General features: G+C 36.8%; 1 protein-coding gene across 1 annotated transcript in view; it reads left to right on the forward strand.

Annotated features, from left to right (window-relative positions):
- The window catches only part of SLX4IP (SLX4 interacting protein), an 81012-nt gene that overhangs the window by 52439 nt on the left and 8064 nt on the right, over positions 1-20509 (forward strand). The window contains 2 exon segments of the mRNA XM_050895101.1: positions 9294-9371; positions 12104-12192. Of these exon segments, the coding sequence (XP_050751058.1) occupies positions 9294-9371; positions 12104-12192 (167 nt within the window).

Raw genomic sequence — 20509 nt, forward strand, 5'->3', positions numbered from 1 at the left:
ATTGCTAGTATGTTTTAGCAGGCATGTCAGCGTTTACATCAGGGCCATTGTCAGCATCTTAGGTTTGAGGGTTTTTGGTGTAACTGCATGGGAGGGGGAAAATAGCTTGATGTAGTAAAAAAACCCAGAAAACCCAAATCAAACCCTACTATGAAAATACAGATAATGTAAGTGGATGAAAAGGCAAATATGATTTCTAAGGGGAAAAGAAAGACTGTATCTATTTTTTAAAAATTAACTAGGTTTGATAGCTTCTTTTGCCTTTTTTTTTTTAATTAGTTCAACTGTATATTAAATGAGATGAAAAAAATAAGGATTTTATTTTTATTTTGAGATGAAATGTCAGGTTCCTTTAAAAAAAAAAGTAAAGAAAACAAAAGTAAGTACTCTTTATTAAATGTTTCTAAAGAGAGCAATATTGTTTTGGTTACAATGTAAGCAAGAAAGAATAGGGATTTGAAATAAAACCTAAAAGAAATATGATTTCCCTAGAAATGTTTAGAGGAATTTACTTAATTGCAACCAGAAGTTTGACCTGGAAGTGTAACGTTTTGACCTTTCAGCTGTCTGGTTTCCTAAATGTGTTGTTTTGCTCTCTTTAAACTGTGAGAAAATCTGTTTTACACGTCTTTAACCCTTGCATTCCCTAAAAGTCTCAATATAAAAGTCCCCAAACTATCACCAGCAGTCCAAGAAAAACAAAAATTGTCATTACATTTTAAGAAAAAAAATCATTACAGGTATGTGTTGAACATTGAAGTCCTTTCTATTTTCATTATAACTGGAAGTAATTGTGGGTGTAATTTCATGGTTAAATATGAATAGGAATTTCTTTTAAACTTTCCATGTTACCATATTACACAATAATATTCTCCTTTGTTCTTTTGTTCTTAAGTTTCATTATCACATGACAAAGGTAGAGAGAAAATACAGCTTTTAAAATTGCAAACATTTTTGTGGGTTTATTTGTATTTGGAAAATTTTTATGAGGCTTTACAGAAATCTGTCCAGATAGACATGGAGGGCCAATTCCTGAAACAAGTTATGCATACTTTCTTTGCGTAAGTAGTTCAGTGAGAGCAGTTATGTGCATTTGATTCACCGTTGAAGGTACTAGATATGTTGTGTTTATTACACACTGAGTATTTCTGTTGACTACAAAGGCACAAGTGACAGACCATAAACAAAACTACATCAGCAAAGCTTTGCAGGGCCCAGGCCTTAATTTGTTAAAAACATATAGAAGTAAATAAAAATTTAGTAGTGCAGCAAATAATAAAGACTTTTACTTGAAAAGAGGAGGAAAAAAAGTCCAGTGCAATCTTGAATACGTGTTGTGGACATAGTAACAGAACTTATGTATTCCATCTACTTCAAACAGATAAGAGATATTCTTATGCAGAGCGAACTACATTTATTCAGAGAGAAACATTCTAACTGTGAAATATTCACTATACAAATCCGTGGAAAATAAAGTTGTTTAAATGACAGAGCTTGCTTTAGAGAGGATAGAAGGTGACAATCTTATATTTGTTTGCAGAGTACCTTTGTCTTATTCTTTTAATTAAGATAGTTTTCTTTTTTTTTGTGTGCGTGCATGTGGGTCATAGGATATGGGCAATGCCTGGCTGTTCTTTTCTGTTGTCTTCCCATGGCACAAGACAGGCTCATGGGTTTTGGTCTTTTGTATAAAAGACCTTAAATTTGGTATTTAATACTGAGAAAGAGGATGTTCTGTGTACTTTTTTTTGCACTTAGCATCTGTTACACTGATGCTAGAAACTACAAGATACTGAGCTGTGTAGTTCAGGTGGTCCCTTATAACACTGCATTCTTGAGTAAGCTAAAATGAGCAGTTTGTTACAAACCATTTTGCAGTCAGTCTCCAATTCTTTGCACCACAACCAGCACCTGCTTTCACTGCTAGACCTGAGTGGCACTGATCAGATGATCACAGTCATGGGTTGTTCTTGGTCTTTTTGATGGTATCCTCTTTGCATCAGAGCTTGTGAGAGCAGAAGGAGATTGAGACTTATTTGGAAATAGAGCCTTTCAGCAGCTGACTTAATTACGGTCTATTTGCCAGCATTTAAAAAGAGAAAATACAGAAGGCTCCATTGGGGTGACTTTCCAGCTATTTCCTATGCTCCAGAATTCCCTTATATTCTGAGTTGTTATAAACCTAACCAGAGTCTGTTGTATGAAAAGACGAAAAACCATGAACCTCTGGCACAACTTGCTTTATTCAGACAACAGCATGAAATGCATGCTGGTTCAAGTCCACACGCGTCTCTTAGAACTCACTTTCTTTTGAAGTGTCCTCTAGATGATAGGGTAGAAGAAAAGAGGAGTCATGACCATCAACATCTACCTCTTAGCTCCACTGGGCTATCCTAACAGGAGTCCTCAAAAAAAAAAAAAAAAAAAAAAAAAAAGACATTTATTGCTGCCATATAGCGAGATCAGCTTTGAAGAAAGTACCTTTTCACATTCCTGCCATCTTTTTAAAGTTCTGCTGAAGATACCTGCTACTAGCTTTGCTTTCCCTCTCAGCATCCCCCTTTCAGTCTCCAGTGGCAGACTGTCGGGCTTTTTTCACCAAACCCATAGGTTTTGTAGCCATGTGATGCAATATATTCCTGACATTTTTAGTGACCCTTGCCTAGAGACCTTGTTGTTGGTAGAAGATGAAAGTCTTGTCAGCTGTGGGAGCTATAGGGTTAAAACCCTTTCCTCTCGGGGAAGAAGTTTTGCAGAAGTTATTTCCTGTTGCCAGGGAAAAAAAAATAGAGCCTGGAGACCTGTGAAGAGTTTGATTGACTTTATTTGAAAATCTTTCAGCATCATGGTATTGGCACCCACGATTATGTTGTTCTAATGAACAATAAGGGGAACCAGTCATGTCTGTTAAATTCCGAAAGGCTCATTACCACATTTTGGTTGAGTTTTTGTGCTAGAGGAGACTTTGCTTTGTTAGAGATTCCTGACATTTAAAATACAAAATCCTCCCTTTCAAGTATTTCATGGCATCAAAAAATTTCATGAAGCTCATGGATATCCTCAAGGAAAAAACCACAGAGACAGTTAGGCTGAAAGGACATATTTTTTGAAAGAGGCATGTGCTTTAAAGGCAACTGTATGCATTCCCTAGTGCCCTGGAAGTCAAACTTGTGCCCATCACAGTGTCTGTGTTTCATTTTAGCTAGAATCTACCTTACTGTCACCACTGCGAGGAATTCAGTGGTGTAAGTAAGCGACATTGCTCCATTTGGATACAGCTGTGTCTGGCCAGTTTGGGGGACATGCTTAGCTTGATGTGCAAATGTGGCATCAGACAGTTTTTAACTAAGCTGCTCCCTCATGGCGATACAGCCACTTTGAAGAGACTTTAGATTCTCCTCTGCCGCTGACTTGTCAGACAGCGTTTACCACAGGGTTTGTTTTCCAGTTCTCTCTGCCTTTTGGCTGGTAGCGACAGATGCCTTTCTCAGCCTTTCTCTCAGTTGTCGGGCTCATTCCAGTGGTTAAAGAAGTCCAGGCACATGGCTTCCTCTGGAATACAGTTTATATGTTCAAAACAGTGAGGATTCATAAATAGCTTTCAGTTCATGTGTTAAAGCCCATCACATGCCATTAATAATATGGTCATTGAGTCTGAGATCAACAAAAGAGTGAAATCAAATCTTGTCTCCTATTAGAAAACAGTTGTCTGTGATAATGGTACACTGACCATCAAATATATTGCTGTATGTTCATCTGCTTGAATGCATTAGCAGGTGGTGCTAGCTATTATTGCTTATACATTATGAATGGGTATTGAGAGGCGGTATCTTAAGAGCTGTTTTCCAGGACTGGATCAGCCTGCCTCTCCATCTCAAGCGTTACTGAGGGGAAGGTGTTTTTTTTCCTTCAGAGCTGGTGTGTTCTCAGGACCTCCATCAGGTGCATTTCTCGTCTTGGGGCCAGATGGTCTCATATGTGTTTTTTTTCACTGTTATTTCCTCCAGAATACCCATGAGAAGCAGGCTAAGAAATGCCTTATCCTGGATCCAGTTTGGCCAGTATAGTTCTGATTTCGGGGTGAATTCCGCACCTCTCCTGCTAGAGGAGAGCCCTACAGCCCTACTCTTGGATTTCATAAAATGGCTCAGACCAGTTTCACTGTTAATGGCTCATATTCTGAAGGGTTTGGACAGTGTGCCATGTCCAGCTATCAATGTTCTGATAGCAGAGAGGATCCTGCTAGGCATATCTCATCCTGTCTTGATCAGATTCATTTGAAGGTTAATGTCTGTCTTCCAGTCAGGGACCATGTTCCCTGATAGGAACTGCATCTTGTCCCCCCATCCTTGATGGGACAGATCTCTCACCTATTTGTGTTGGCAACTGGCCTGTGTTCAGATGATTTAGCAGATAGAAGAATAGCACTAATACTAATAAAATTGTGAAAGAGTAAGGAGGAAAAAAAATCAGTAATCTGTTTTTGTCTATGCTTGGTTTAAGCTGACTGTAAGGCACCCTGGAAAAAGACAGAGGCAAATTACATCACTGAATTTATTTGCAGGTATTAGAGTTTGCAAGATCAGACCCTGCAGCAATACTCACTCACTCAATACTGCATGCAAGTCTTTTTTTTTTTTTTTTTTTTTTTTTAAGGCCATGCTTTATGTATGTAAATTTAATGGCCTGAATGTTTTTTTTTAGGTATTAAACATTTTTTTTTTTCAAGTTTATGGGCTTTATTGATCAGTACACATTTTCCTGTGTACTTGCTTGTGATTATCACTTGAAATAATGAAAATTTTAAAAAATAATTTAAAAATTCTTTGAACTGAAGGCAGAATGGATGGAAAGAACAGATGCCATCCTGAGCTGTTTAAGTTGTTCTGAAACCCACTGTTTGGTGTATAAAAATTTGCACTAGGTGAAGATGCTTGTTGTCGTTAACTATGAAGTTGATTGGGGGCGGGGGGGCGGGCAGTGTCTGAGACGATACAGAAATTCTGTACCCATTCCAAACACCAGAAGAGGCTCAGGAAGTCACGACAGCTTTTTGTATCTGCTGTCTTGTGTCTGCTGTCCCTGGTCTATCCTAGATTTGGACTTAAACTTACACGCCAACATTTGGTTTTGAATCTCTTCTGAATTAGAAATGGCAGCCTACTCTGGAGCACATGCTATGAACATGAACATTTGTTTTGGGGAAGGAAAGCTGCACGGTTAACAGTAGGTTTAGAATAAAATGTTCCTTTTTTGTTTGGTTTACAAACAATCAGGAATCTGGATTTGGTGGTGAATAATTTTAAGTGGAGAAATATGACTGCTAAAAAGCAGTGTAATAATATGTCTGTAGAGCACTTTGAAGATGAAAAGCTTTATATACTGTAAACATTATTACTAGTATAGCTTAATCTGTGTGGAATAATTAATCTAGCGTAAGCAAAATGTAGATTTTTTTTTTTTAAAATGTACAATACAGTGTTTCAGAAAGTCTAATGCACCTATGTATTTACTTACACACTGTAACATAAGAAATTCATCCTCTTATTTTTTTAATATCTGTGTGTTGCAATGATTTACTTTGTTGTTACTTTCCAAACGTAGAGGCCGTTCTAATCCAGAACAACCTGTCAGAAATGTGAAACGTCTAGGCTGGGAGGAAAAATAGGTGGGTTTTTTTTTTTAAAGATGGTATAAAAATACTGTGCGATGAGAAATATGCCTGTCAGATATGGAAACATTTGGGGGGCAGTCAGTCTCCTTCGGCTTGTACTGTGGCTTTGGAGAAGAGTTGACTGAATTTAGTTCCAGAGCCATGCAGGTGCCAGATTGTGCTGGGAAGTGAACACCTGCCAGGCTGCTCCAGATAACTCAGCAGCTCAGAGGCATTTTCCCAGGCTCCCAGATGAATGGTCCGTAATAGCCGTGGGAGAGGGCTTCCCACTGCTCCACGCTGTACCACAGCCTCTTCTTGGCAGCCTTCTGGAAGCGCAAGTCAGCTTGGCTGTGACTCCTTTGGAAAACAAGTGTTGCTGGATAGTCTTACAGTAGAGAGTCACTGTCTGATACTTCCTCTTGGTGTTGTGGGACTATGAAATGTAACAAGCGGGGCAAATTAGCATTCCCTTAAAAGGCAGCACTCACTGGTGTGTATTTCAGCTGAAACTGAACTGTGGCTTTTCTAGAACCACTTTTATTCAGTCACATTTAGGGTTTCAGGGTCTATTTATTTTGTTGGGTTTGGGGTTTTTTGTTTGTTTGGGGTTTTTTTGGTTTGTTTTTTTTCTTGTTTGTTTTTGGAACCTGGATCTGATGATTTAGGTGCACGGTTTTGAAGTAAGAAAAACAAAACTCCAAATCACTAATAATAATTTGATTTCCCCTTCTGCATTAGTAATCTACAAATGGAGCTTTATCTCCATTGCACGATGAAGAGGAAATTGAGGATTGGGTCAGCTGGGTTTGCTGAGCCTAAGATCTGTGAATTTTCTCTCTGCGTTACTGGCTGCAAAACACTGTATGTAGCTTGAGGTTAAAACTTCTATGGTGTGCTTAAAAGGAGTTAGTGATGGATCATTTGGTACATATCAGTTGGTCCCTCCTTCAGATATCATGAACAGCAACTTTTGGTCCTTGCTGAGTATACACTAGCCGTCTTCCCTGGAGCATAATCCACAGCTTGCCCAGAGCCAACATTAGTATATGCTAGTATATAAACAGCATTGGTGGTGGACAAGTTTGGAATTGAGAACAGACTTAGACTCATGCTGAGTAACTGTGTAGAAAGTTTTAAAAGCTGCAGGTTGCATGAGGTTGTCGGATAAGAAGGTTTTCTTGTGGGGCTTATTTTTTAGTTTCTTATTTCATGAAGCAGAATGGTTAATTGGATAATAAATTTCTCTTGAAGGAAGCAGAAAGAGGATATCACAGTTTCTATAGTTCTGGCAACTTTCAAACTAGGGAAGTTTTGCAAACTCCAGCTGACTGTGGATTAGATCAGATGTCACATACAAGAGGGTTTCAAAACATTTGATGAGCGTAGCTGCGTGAAACTTTCAAAATATAGGTATCTTGAATGTAATGCATCTTAAAATTTTCTCACGGCTAGCAATAAGTAACAGCAAATCATCTGTTCAGGCTTTTTCAGCAAAGTCAAGTAGTAAATAGCCATGGAAACTAAAATTATTTTCTAGTGTTCGTCTGTCTGGGCTGAGCTTATTAGCTCAGGTGCAACTCCCTGTGAAGGCTTTATAAGACTTTCAGACTTGAGCTGACACTGCAAAAATAGCATAGAGGTGTCTTGATCTCTTATGTAATTATTTATTTTGTTAGAATTGAGGTAGGTGTTCTCTTCCAGAGAACAGTAGCTAGCTGAATCAAGGGCCTTTAAGAGGAGTTTGAAACTTTTTTCAGGCCATTAGTCAATCAAATATGATTAAACACTTAACCTCTCAGAGAATACCAGGATAGCAAGAAAAATAAACAGATATACGTGTCACTGATTCATAAAAGAATTTCGGGAATGAAGTGTCGTGCTTTTCCCTGTGAAAAGCAAAAGATTCACCCTTTTTCATTTTAAGTTCCTCTCAAGAAAAATACATTTGGAATATCCCAGACAAATGGAGGTGAAAAGACTCTGTTAATATTTACTCTCTGTTTGAAGATTTGTTTGCAAAGTTGTACTTTTAGGAATGTCACTTTTACAGCATTACAGTGGTCACAGTGGAAGATGCTATTATCACACTAATAACTTATTTATATACAGGGCAAATTCTTTGATTTGGCTAACCCTACTAACAACGTTAAAGAATTGTGGATGCCAAACTGGAAATAGCTAAAAGTAATTTTCTTTAATTGTGCTCGTAAATATACAGTTAATAAAGCTGGTGGATTACATCCAAATTTTTTTCTAGCACTCATCATTTTTAAAGGATGGTTCAACTTGTCACATCTTGACTTGATCTCTAAAGGGAAGTCAAATTTTAGGTATCTTCCTGAGGGGAAGGAAAAAAGATGGCTGATAAATTTCAAAGGGATTGATTGTGATCAATAACTATAGTTCTTAATGAGAGGTGATGCTGAACAGCGCTTGATGGTGAGCTCCAGGAGACCTTGTACAAGTAGGAGAGTTGTAGACTGTGCAGGAGAGGACATGCAGTTGGGGGCTTATACTTAGAAATAAGGCATGCCTTGGCACTTACTCGGTAGAGATTGAGACTGGAACAAACAAGCTTTCCTTACTACTTTTTAAATGGTTAGATTAGAAAAACAGCAGTAGCACTTAATTTTCTAACTCTTCTGTGGTAATTGCACCTAGGGTATCTGACTGTCTTGGAAGCAGCAATAATTTAAGTCTTGCAAAACCCATCAGAGTTAGGGGAAATACCACTAACCCCTCTTTGGCACATTCATTTTAGTAAGGTATACAGAGAGACTATGGAGGAGGAGTCACAGATGCTAACTACTTTTAATTTCGGTGGAGTTAGGTTGCTAAATACCTTTATGAATCCAGTCCTAACTGATTTACTCAGGGTCATTTGGGAATTTAAGTAGAACAAAAGTAAAAGCTGATTTCCTTAGCTGTAGTCTAATAGTCTCTTTGCTATAATATAATCTTTTCTGTCCTTTTCTTATGCTCCTGGTGCACAAGGATTTCTGTCGTTCTCAGGAACAGAAATTGAAGAAGCCTCTGTGTATGTTACAGGTATCTGCTGGGTCAGCCAGGCTAGCTCTGTCTACTTGTAGATACTGAGCAGTTTAGATGTATGCATTTCTCAGTTAATTCAATAGAATTGTACATAATTAAGACCGTTCATGTTTGGTTTTTTGGGTTTTTTTATAGCTAGCATTTTTTTCTGTCAGCTTTGAGTATGTCATCTTTCTCTAGAAGGCAGTTAAGTAAATGGTCATCTGTAGTGTTCTTGTAGAATATGTATGAAAACATCATAGTGAATAGGACTCTAGCCTATTGGACTAGTGACCATGACACTAGGCTATTAAGCGGATAACATCTCTGATGAATTAATTGATTTAAATTTATTTCTGTGGTTGGATACCAGAACTTGGTGGCTAGTAATTTGTTTAGATTTTTCCCGTTTCAGATACTAATTTCTTGAGACTTAAGTATGAGCAGTTTCTTTTTAAAAATATTCCTTTAAAGTTATGTTTTCTTTTGTATTCTTGAGCTGCTGCTGCTTTCTCTCAATCCTGTCTTCGCAGATGTGCAACACTTTGAGACCAGAATGCCCAAGATACCCTTACACTTATTATTATCCCTTTGTTTTATGTTGCAGCCAACAGTTTTCACATTACTGCCTACTTTATGAAGAGATGGGTTAATCTCCGTTGTGCTGTAGGGAAACGTTATCGTGGTAAGAAATCAGTTTCTTATAGCGTTACTTAGAATTGTGCATTTCTGGGAGAAAAAAAGGGAACATAAACTAATACTTTGTCAGATTTTGGTCTACTTAATCAAAATTTCTTTCAGAGCTTGGTTTTAGTTTTCTTTCCAGAGGACGTTTCCTAAAAAAAAAAAAGAGAAGTGTTTCTTAACATATGATGGATATTTTTTTTTTTTTAACTTAATTTTAAATTTGTGTATGCCTTGCCCCAGGGTAATCAGCTAAGCCACACCAAATTCTGTAAGTATGATGAGACTCAGCATTTTACTGAGTCTCTGCAGGGTGAATCAACCAGAGGTTGCAGTATGAATCACTTCATTATTGCTCGAGTGTCTTGTGACATCAACTGTACAGTACAAGTGTATGCAAGAAAAGGCTTTTATTCACCACAGTGCTATAAAATCTTTACATAGGTGATGTCATTGGACCAGATCTTTTTTTCATGTTTTCTCAAGCCAAGATGTTCTGTAAGGAAGTTATATCAATCCTGTCCTGCCAAGAGCAATGAAAAGGAGCTATAATGATCACTGCCCTTTGTGTTGAGCTTTTCATATTTAAAAAAGCAAAATAAATCAATTAGGTGCCCTTAAAAATATTGAATACTTGAATGAATATTTTAAAAGAATTTCTTATTTTCATAAGAATTAATTCTATTCGTAAATGTTTAAATCTTTCTTCAAATGCCAACTAGTTGTTTTCTAAGTCCATATTGGTTGAAGAGATTGGAGTGTTAATTTTAAATATTTCATCAAACTTGTTCTCCTAGCTTCCTGGAAGAATAGTTAGAATAGAATAGCAGAGTGTCTGCATTCGTATCTCAACATTGGTTTCTGTGTATTAAATTTGAACTTTTTTTAAGCATCAACTAATACCTAAAGATACTTTCATTTTGTTAGCCAGCAAGTGAGATTGTTATAAAATGTAACAATAAAAACGTCTAACTGGAACTTGCCCTACTAGTGCTGCCAAAAAGAGAAGCTCTGATGCTGCAGTCAAAACTTTGCTTCCATGTGAAGTTCCTAACAAGAAAGGAACTTCATTTTGCTGGGTTTCACTCCCAATAAATAGCAAAATAAGCACATATCCTAAAAAAATATATAATTTGGCACCAATGTTTCCTTTCTGTAAGATACACCTAGTACTTCACAAGCAAAAACCAGACATTAAGCCTAGTAGAAGAAGAATCATGCGTAATCGGTGATGCTCACTCAATATCTAAAGTAAACTTACCTAAGAGGCTGTTATTGGAACCCCACATAACAAATTCAGTCCTTTCAACAGTTGTCCAGCTTTTCTTTCGTAGCCCATTTGGAAGATGTCCGTAGACTGCTTGCAGTTTGAAAGCCACTGTACTAGACCTTTGTGGGTGGCTTTTCAGGTCTTGAGAATAGAAGCAGAGAAAGAATAGTCTGAACATAAGGCACAGCATGAATACTTCCTTGGACACAGTTTTGCTAACAGAGTTGATATTTCTGAAAGGATTATGAAAGGCTTATATTCATTGTCAAGTTATAGTAGCTTAACAAGCTACTGTACCAGTACAGATGCATCTGAGGTCTCTGTGTATGCTTTTTCAACCAATGGCAAATGCAAGGTAATCTGTTTCAGCATCCCCATCTTTCATTGTAATGACTCTAGAAAAGTCACTGCTGGTACGCACTCAGAGGGGTTTGTCAGATACTAATGGAGATACGCTGTTGGTGAAGAAGCAATACCTTGTAGAGAGGCAGTCACCCATATGGATGACCTGATCATCACTGGCAAATTGTGCACATCATGCCTACACTCAATTTGTTGTGAGGAGATATTCTACCAAAAAAATCTAAGAGGTCAACCTCATGTTTTTTCTGCATGCCTTGTCTCCTTCTTGTCACAGAAAACAGGGTGTTACGGCTTGGTTTTGAAGTATAACAAACTTTAAAAATTAGTAACTCTCTCTTTATAAAACCAAACCAAAAACCAACAACAAAAATACCTGAGCTGAAAGTATGAAGATAGTAAACTGGAAATAATCTGATATGTAAAATAACAAAATATCCAGCTATGCTCTTTTCATAGCATTGCTAGGTACTGAATAAAGCTTTGTCTGATCTATTCTCATCTAAGAACCTTTCACTTTTAATCCTTTGTAAATAGAAACTTTGTTGTGTTCATAGTAAACCATGTGATCTTGAGTAAAATATGTAATTTGGTAGTAGTTATCCAATTTGTTTAATGACTACAAAAATCACTGTACTCAGAGTTTGAAACACTTACTCTTATGCTGAGTTTTTATGCCAAGTCCTGATTGAATATGTTGTGCTGTATTACAAACATAATTTACAGCTTTAGTGATGAAAAGACTGGTCACCAGAATAGCACAAAAGAAATCATCGTTAAGTGGATTGTCTATTGGTTCTGTCTGGTATATTTGTCCAGGGGTGCAGGTGGACTAATTTGCAGCCATGACTATCCTCTTGGGAACTAAACTTACTCTGACTTATTGATTTTTTTGAATGGTTTAAAAAAGCAAAACAAAAGGAGGGATGGGATGTTGAAGAGAGTAGGTAAGAAACTAGTGGAGTGCATGAAGTGAGTTAGTGTGCAATTTGAAAAACAAATTATTTTGTTTACTAAAATAACATGTATATATGTTGTCATTATGTGTGGTTTTGAATATGGTCATAATTTTTGTAATCTTCTTTTCAATTATTTTTTTATAGAGCTGCGTGTGTTTCCAGACAGATTTATAGTTTGTGTCAGTAAACTTGAATCGAATCCAAGTGCTTGGACATGTGAAAATGGTGTATTGGTATGTATAAAACCGTTCTATAAGTTTCCTCGTTTATTTTATAGAGGTAAGATGAATGTTTATATATAGATGTAGTTATTCACGTATTTGTGACTGTCATCTTGGAACCAGAAAGTTGTGTTAACAGTTGGGCCAAAGTATTCAAAAGGACATCCTGAAGTGAGTCTGAAGCGGACAAAAATGGGAATTTTTGGAAGCTCTGCATTTTGTGAGCCATATAAGGCTCAGAGAAAAAGACCATGTATTTAGAAAGCTAGGTATGATTTTAGTACCTTGATTTAAGGATCTTTTTTCCTTTATATTTTGTCCTTGTAACATTATACTTTCCAAAATTATAATGGGGCAGTTTTTAATGTCCACAGGTTTCTTGTATGTTTTCTTAGCACTTGTTCTGCAAAACAACTCGAATCAGTGCTAGTCCTGCTGGGGAAAAAAAAAAATCCCCAGACATTTATGGAGAAAAAGGCACTGGTGTGTAGTTAAATACCATAAACAATTGTACTTAAATATTTCATCCTGAAGGCTTTATCAGGGTCAAAGGCTTATGAATTTTATGCTGCAGTTGACTGCTGATTGTCTCAGGAGTGCTCACATTGACCCAGGTGGCCTGCTGTATGGCAGGCAGTCTCTTCTGTGCTCACAGTAAGAGTCAGAATCACATGCTGAGGTCTATGTATATTTTAGTAGTTTATCTTAGATGTATTAAAGTATATTTGACCCTTGAAAAAAAAGTGTTTCTTCTACTCATTCAACTTAGTATTTTTTTAATATCAAGCAGGGTGTTTTTATTTATGATACTAAATGCAGGTTTTATTATCTTGATTCCTACATTGGTAAGTATCCTTAAATGTCAAAGGATCAAGCAAATGTTTTTCTCTCTCTCAGAAAAAAAAAATCTAACTGCTTTAGAATTACTTTGCTATTTTGAAAATTATTACTTTCTCAGTATTGTCTTGAAAACTACTTAGATGGTTTAAGTAGAAAATCCTGTCTCTGCACTTTGACTGAGAAATAATTATCTTTTTTTTTCTTGCTTAAGTATCTCTTATGAGATATCCAATTCCCCCATTTGGTATTTTTAATCTTTCCATAAAATAAAAGATGAGAAGTTTTCTTTAGTTTCTTTCACATGATTCTGTCTAATAAGGAGAAGGCAAATGAAAAATACAATGTTGTGGACTTTAGCTTGACTGTTTCAAAATTTGATCTTGATCTGTGGAAACTCCTTATTGTTTAAAAAGGGAGTTTAAATGCTTTTATGTTAAAAAAAAAAATCTCTTAGTAGGATCATAACTTAATCAATAATAAAGTCCTGGGAGTTCACTTTACTTACAGATGCAATATGGATGCATAGAACTGGCTGGAACGGTCGGTGTACTATGTTGGTAGGAGAGAGTAAGATAAAGTTATTCCCAAACCATCTTCCCTGATTTGAAGAACTAACAAGATGTGAACAGACCCTCAGCAAATGTTTTGGAGTATCTTTTTAATTCTTACCACTCTAACTTAAAGGGTCCACTCCAGACTGTTTTGTTAATCCAGAATTTCTACAGCATGTTAGTACCAAATTTGTCATACACTCCAGTTCAGTACTTTGCCAAACTGGGGGAGTGTTTGATTGCCACCGAGAGGTAATTTCAAGTTTTTGGCACCCTAGAAGTAAAGGCTAAGGATCTGCACTTTGTGTGTGTACTTGTCTCTATGCAATTTAGTAGTGAGTATGCTTGAACTCTAAACTAGACTACAAAAGACCACCCAGAAGACCTTTCCGTTGATATACTCCAGTGTATTCTGTCATGGGCTAAAAATGAGGCACATGTTTTGTTTTCCTCTGTGTGTTGTTTGGGTTTGAAAAATTTCATAATGTTGCATGCAAGTTCTTTTAAACGTTTAATCAGCTCACACCCTTGGTTTTGAGGGCCTATCTGTATTTTATAAAAGTACTTGACTGTACGTTAATGGAGACTTTGTCACTTTTCAGTGTTGCTGAATGTCACTGCAATTGACTTAAGACTTAACTTTTTTTTTTTTTTTTAAACTGCTTTTATGCTGGTTTATGGTTTGGGTCAAGCTTTCATTCCTCAGCTCTGTCAAGACAAGTCAGGCTCAATGCCCTGCTTTCCCGTTACTTGGAATCAGTTTTATGTTAGCCTGATACACATTTCTTTCACTCACTGCAACTCTCTCTTTCTTCACCTATCTTCAGCACTTTATTCTTTGCCTTTTCACTGCCTTTTAGGCTATTTCCATATCTCCGAAATAGACTGTGCTTAAACCGAGAGTTTCAAGGGATGTAGCCAGATATGAAATGAAATTCTTATGTCCTGCATCTTAGGAAAGGTCATAATTAGATTGCTTTTGAGATATTCACAAGCACAAACCTTAGCATCAATTGCTGAATGAAGCAATTTGAAGCCTTTGGTGGTGCATCTTGTAAGACCAAGGAGAAGGTGGATTAGGCAGTCTCTGTCAAATTAGCTTTAAGCATAAACTAATAAAATATTTGAGAGCACTTCTAAAGAGTAAAGCTGAAATAAAATAGCAGAAAATCTATTGATATGTAATTTTCTATTTTCTAGAATCTATTTAGAAATGGGTGTTTCTGTGGTCACATCTCAAAATCAGGCTGCAGGCAGTAATAATCATTTTGGAAGAAGGGAAATCTCTATTAAAGAAACAATACAGCAAGTTATTGAAAATACATAAGCAAATTGGAAGTCTCAAGGAAAAGATGGATGAATAGCCTGGCTGATTAATGCTAAGTTTAAACATAAAATCATTGTTTCCTGTTTTGCCAAACTATGTTTGTAATCTTGAATAGTTTTATCTTGAAAAAGAAGACAGTTTTGGGAACATGGCAAAAGAGGAAACCCAGGGAAATATATAAGAGCTCTGGAGAGATTAGTCATCTTTGTCAGTGACGACATTTTCTTGATGATTATTATGTAGAGAGCTAAAATGGAAAATTGGAAATGGGTTATCTGAAGAAACAGTGGAAATGGAAATGGGTGGAAGGCTTATTGGAGGCTTGTGAGCATTTGAAAATGTGCTAACAATGGAGTATTCATGCTAATCACATTGGCTTTATACTAGAATCTATGAGAGGAAGCAGTTGTAGGGAAAGCATGAAGGAGGTTAAGCTAATGATGATATTAAAATGGAAATTTGAAGTTACCATTCATGTGAAATCAGAAAAGAAAGTGGGGAGTAGGAGATCCTGTCTGGATTAAAAAGATCTCAGGGTTTCCCCTGAGCCTTGTTTAAGTTACAGAGAATATTATACAAAAATAAAGATTCTTTTCCAGACAGAATGTTACTCTTAAAAAAACCAACCAAACAAAAAAACTCGCATAGGTACGTAAGGAGAAGAAAAGTGCTAAAGATATGCCCAGTGCTTTTTAAATCCCCAACACAGAAATAAAAGCAAACTATGTCGTCTTCTTCATACATGTCTGATTTTATAAATTGTGTCATTAGAACATGCTTCAAGTACATTAGAGCAGTCTCTTTCTTAAAAACTCATAAGAGCATAAATGACATGATTTGCTTGGATTTTGATTATGCTGGGAAGAGGCTTCTGGTTCTTTCATGAAAACATGTTAATTAGCTGTAATTAACAGGAGACTTAACATTAAAGTATGTGCTGCTGGAATAGCGTATCTATTGGAAGGTAGAATGAAAACTTTTTTCAGATAGCAGCAATTTGTAAAGATTACTAGAAGACTTTATGTGGAATTTAGTTAAATACTTTAAAGACTATTTTATTGTTAAGTGATACCAGATTGGATAGGGAAAGAAGGAAACGCTGTGAAATACAGTTGCACAATTCACACTGTATAAGTGCTAATCTTGGCATGGAACTCTGTGTGTGTGTGTGTATATATATATATATATAAAAAAAAATCACAGTTAAACTGCTGTAATGGTGGGCTACTACTGAAAAGGTCAGTTCACATCCCCTCTAGTTCCAGCTTACATATTCCTTTCCTTTCTGGTTACAATGGACCAAGTGATTCTTCAGTCAAGAATGAATTAGTTCATTGACTTGATCCAGCAGAAGACGATTTATTTGTGAAGTTTCTCTGTTTTTTATTGGAGGATTAGTTTTCCGTCATGTCAGTTCACTGAACCAACTCATCCTGTACCCACACAGTTGCCAATTGTGACACACAAGATGTTGCAGGAGCATGCAGCCAGGATTTGGATGAAGAGAGCAGGACCACCCCTTTAGGTAGCAGCTGATAGTTACCCCAGTTTGGAAGGAACATCCAAAACACACACTAATGTTAAATTTGTTGTAATACTTGTCTTGTTGATGGTTTTCGATTTCATTATCCTTTTTTAAATTTCATAAAATCTAGTTTTCATGTGTTTTCAGATAATATGCTTAATTCTTTCCATTCATTATAGGAAACATAGCTAGAGAAAAGCAACTTAATATTAAGCTGTAGTTTGGTAACTGTATGAACAGGGTTCACTACTTTTTTCAAAAAGGTAGAGAGGGAGAAACTGCAGACTAATGAACCCCATCCAAATACCACATAGTGGAACAGGTAAAGAATTGCTTTTCTCTTTGGTGAGTTTTCCCTTCTGACACTTCAAGCTTCTCTCACTTTTTTCTACTCATCCTTCATATTCTGCTCAAGCTGATGCAAGACTGATGATACTGAAACATGCAGTCCTTCCTGCCTTCTTTTCCCTTCTCTTGGCCATGCATTTTTGTCCTCAGTGTCTGTCAGTACTGGCATGTGTGGGGAGTTGGGTTAGTTCATTGACCCCTCTGAAAACAAGGGGTTTTTTTTGGTTTTGAGATTTTTTTGTTGTTTGCATGGTTAGCTTTCAGCTGGATCACTTCAGTCAGACTCTCACTGCGTGGCTGCATAAACGCTAGTGTTGATACAGAAACTTGGCAGGACCATGTGCTGGGTAAGGGTGAGATTCCCTTTCAGTGTCAGGATAGCTTTAAATTAGCTTGAATCATAAGACTGCTCTTGCTGAGAAACTACATCACAAAGTAACGATACTAACGTCTTTGACTTGGTCATAAAGAAGAAAGCTACGGCAGTTTTACAATATTCCCTTTTGTCCCAGCTGTCTGCCTCTTCTCCTTGGAGATTACCGCTCCCATAGCAGCGTTTGCCAAAAGGGCTGTGTGCCTGCATCTCATCTTGCTGCATATCACAGTCTTGTGGATTCATGCAAACCAAACTTCCCTGGTTTTTAAGCTAGTGCGTTGAATTGCAGGTGGGAGCAGCTGGGGCGTGTGTGTGTGCTCCCTTCTGCTAACTCTGCAGTGGGGGTAGGAACCCCCTGCAAAAGGGGAGGGAGGATACCTGAGAGCGGTAATGCTGTGAATTGCCTCAGTGAGATTTGTCTGAACTTGTCTTAGTTTCTTCTTATAGCTTGCAAACTGACTGATTTATTTTCTGCATGGCAAAAGTCTAATAGCTGTCTGCTGTTTGTTGTATTAATGATCCGGAGAAGTGGACAAATGATGAAATGAAATCTGACACAATTATTTCAATTAGTCAAGACTGGAGAAGGCTGTGGAGAATTTCAGAGAAACCTCACAGAGCTGGGTAGAGGGGCATTAGGACTGTAAATGAAAATCATCTGTTGATAAATGCACAGTATTTTTACTGAAAAGAGCAATTACAGTGTTCATGCATACCGCTGAGTGAATTAACTGTACGATCTCTGGAAAAAGGCCAAGATGTTGCTGTAAGGAACTGATTTGAAAATCTGTGTTCCATAGCATTATTTATCTGAAAAGCAGACAGAATATTAGAGTATATATGGAATGAAATAAAAAGTAATACTTAAATTGTCTTAAAGCCAATAAGTAAGTTGAATACCTCTTCAGTAAAAGATTATGTACCTCTCATTGTGCAAAATCCAGATGAAGGATAGCAGAAATACAAAAGGTCCTGTAACTGCAGTATAAATGATTAAGCACATAAAATGATTTCCATGTGAAGTCATCTTCAAAAAGTAGGGACAAATTGAGTAATCTTTTACTGATTTTGGTAGTTGCTTCTTATATGAGTGCTCCAGTTGATTTAAATGTAACTACTTAGCAGCATTCACAAGATCTCATTTGTCAAAGCCTTGTGGTTATTTAAGATATTATCATCTGTCATCATCCTTTCACTTCCTTCATTTTCCTCTCCCCTCTCACTGTCTTGCTGTCACAGCTCATGTTGGTGGTTAATGCGGATTTGAGCTAAGATTCTGGACGTTGCACTGAATGATGTTCTTTCCTCTCTGCAGACTTTGAGAGGATGGGCACCTCCAGCAAAGGTGCAGAGTGGAAGGCTGGCAGTGATAATGTTTAAAGCTACAGTGAGCTAAAGGTTTTATTTAGCTGCTCTGCATCTGCGAGATTTTGATGACTCTAGGACTTAAAAAGGTTTACATTACTTCAGTTTTTGATAGTAATGCTCTATATTCCTGTTGGGCAAAGAATATTTGACGGGGTTTTTTTTTTTTTTAGTTGTTTTAAAGAGCAATCCATTCCTCAGCCTTCAGCAGAAATCTGTTACGACTAATAGGAATTTCATAACTTGACTGAACAGTAAGCTGAAATATATGATGGTAAAGTTCATGGAAGGATTTTTGAACAATTTGTAACTATTTGAAATTATTTGGAGGGACAGATCCCCAGTGTGAGCTCAGAAATCTTGAGGGCTTTGGAGGTGGTGATGGTGGTATTTGTTTTGGAAACCAAGCTAAAACATTGACTAAATTGTTGAACGGTAATTATCTCCTGGGCTGTGCGTTCTGCCTACTTTACATATTTTGCTTCTGTATAACCAGCAAGATCAAGAGTATTAGTTATTCTTTCCAAGATCTCCTACAGTTGTTAAACACTATTGTAATTGTATAAAGAGAACAGTTGTTTTTTAAAAATGGATGTATTCTTTTCCAGATTTTTTTTTTCTGTAAGAATTGAAGTTTTAAGTATATGAATCATGTTGTTGTATACGTCAGGTACTATAAGTAGTATTCTGTTATGTCATATAACCCGTGCTATGTCTGGATGGGTAAATACAAAGTTTACCTCAGTATTACTGATAGGTGTTTAGATATCTGTACTGGTTGACTCTGATATCCATTTAGATTTGGTAAGCAGATAGAGGATCCTCATGTCAGACTGTTAAAAGCTATAGTACAGGATTACAGGAGTGCCTTGCTTTTTCAGATACTCATGTGACAATTGAGTAGTAGATTCCTTCCCTCATGCTTTGTAAGTTGGGGAAAGGGGTCGAGCTCCACATAAAATTGCTATCTTCTTATTTTATAAAAAAGTGTTTGAAGTATAAGACGTATATCTTGCATGCATGTCCTCTTTCATAACTACTGGAGGCAGGAACCTTAAAATTGATGGGAAAGGCTAGCTAAAGATGCATGCCTTTAAGAAATTGGTTTTCTTAAAAAAAAAAAAAAAGAATTCAGCATTAGTATGCTTTACATTTTTCCTCAGTGTCATTGAGAAAAGTTATTTTGCTTGAAAAGCTATTGTCTTTTCCTCTGTTTCTTATCAGTGGACACTTTCTCTGAAGATAGAATCTGAGTCTTGTAGCATCAGTATATAAAATCAGAATGATTAATAGCTCAATTACTTAACATTAATTTTAACGCTTTTTGCCTTCAAGCAAATACACACAGCACGTATCACGTGCTTCTCAGTATGTAAATAAATCGTTTGTTTCAAGAGCACCTTCTGTGGCTTTAGAAAATGTTATGTATGTTCCTGCTGTGTTACAGATGTGTATCAATTTTTAAAAAGGCCCCCCTGCAACTTTAGGGGTTTTATTCACATTTTATTTGTTTTATGCCATTTACAGCTTATTAGGAATTTTTCTATTTTCTATTATCTAGCAAGCATTCAAATGCAAATCTAGAAAACTCTGAATTTCCTACATTCCGAATAGTCTGGGATTCCTGCTATATGTAAAATATGGTTAAAGTCCAAACAAAAGACTTCAAAAACAAGAAGGCATTTTCCTCATAGAAGTCATAAGCTTTAAGCTAATCTGATGATGCTTTGGGGACCTTTGGAGTGTTTGGAATTGCCAGGATTTATGTATCGAGTGAGAAACCCAGGTTCACACCTTGTATTTTGAGAAAGTGGAATGTGTGTCACAGGGACTTGTAACAGATTGGGCCAACTCTTGGACTAAATAGTACGGACCATAGGGACTCTTGACAAGCGAAAACTTAATAGTTAAGATCCATGGTGTCAAATCAAAATGAATTTTGGTAGTAGATAATGAAGACTGTACTGATCCAGGAGTTAGATTTTGCTTTCTGTGCT

Source organism: Gymnogyps californianus, chromosome 3 (genome assembly GCF_018139145.2).
Source record: "Gymnogyps californianus isolate 813 chromosome 3, ASM1813914v2, whole genome shotgun sequence".
Lineage (NCBI taxonomy): Eukaryota > Metazoa > Chordata > Aves > Accipitriformes > Cathartidae > Gymnogyps > Gymnogyps californianus.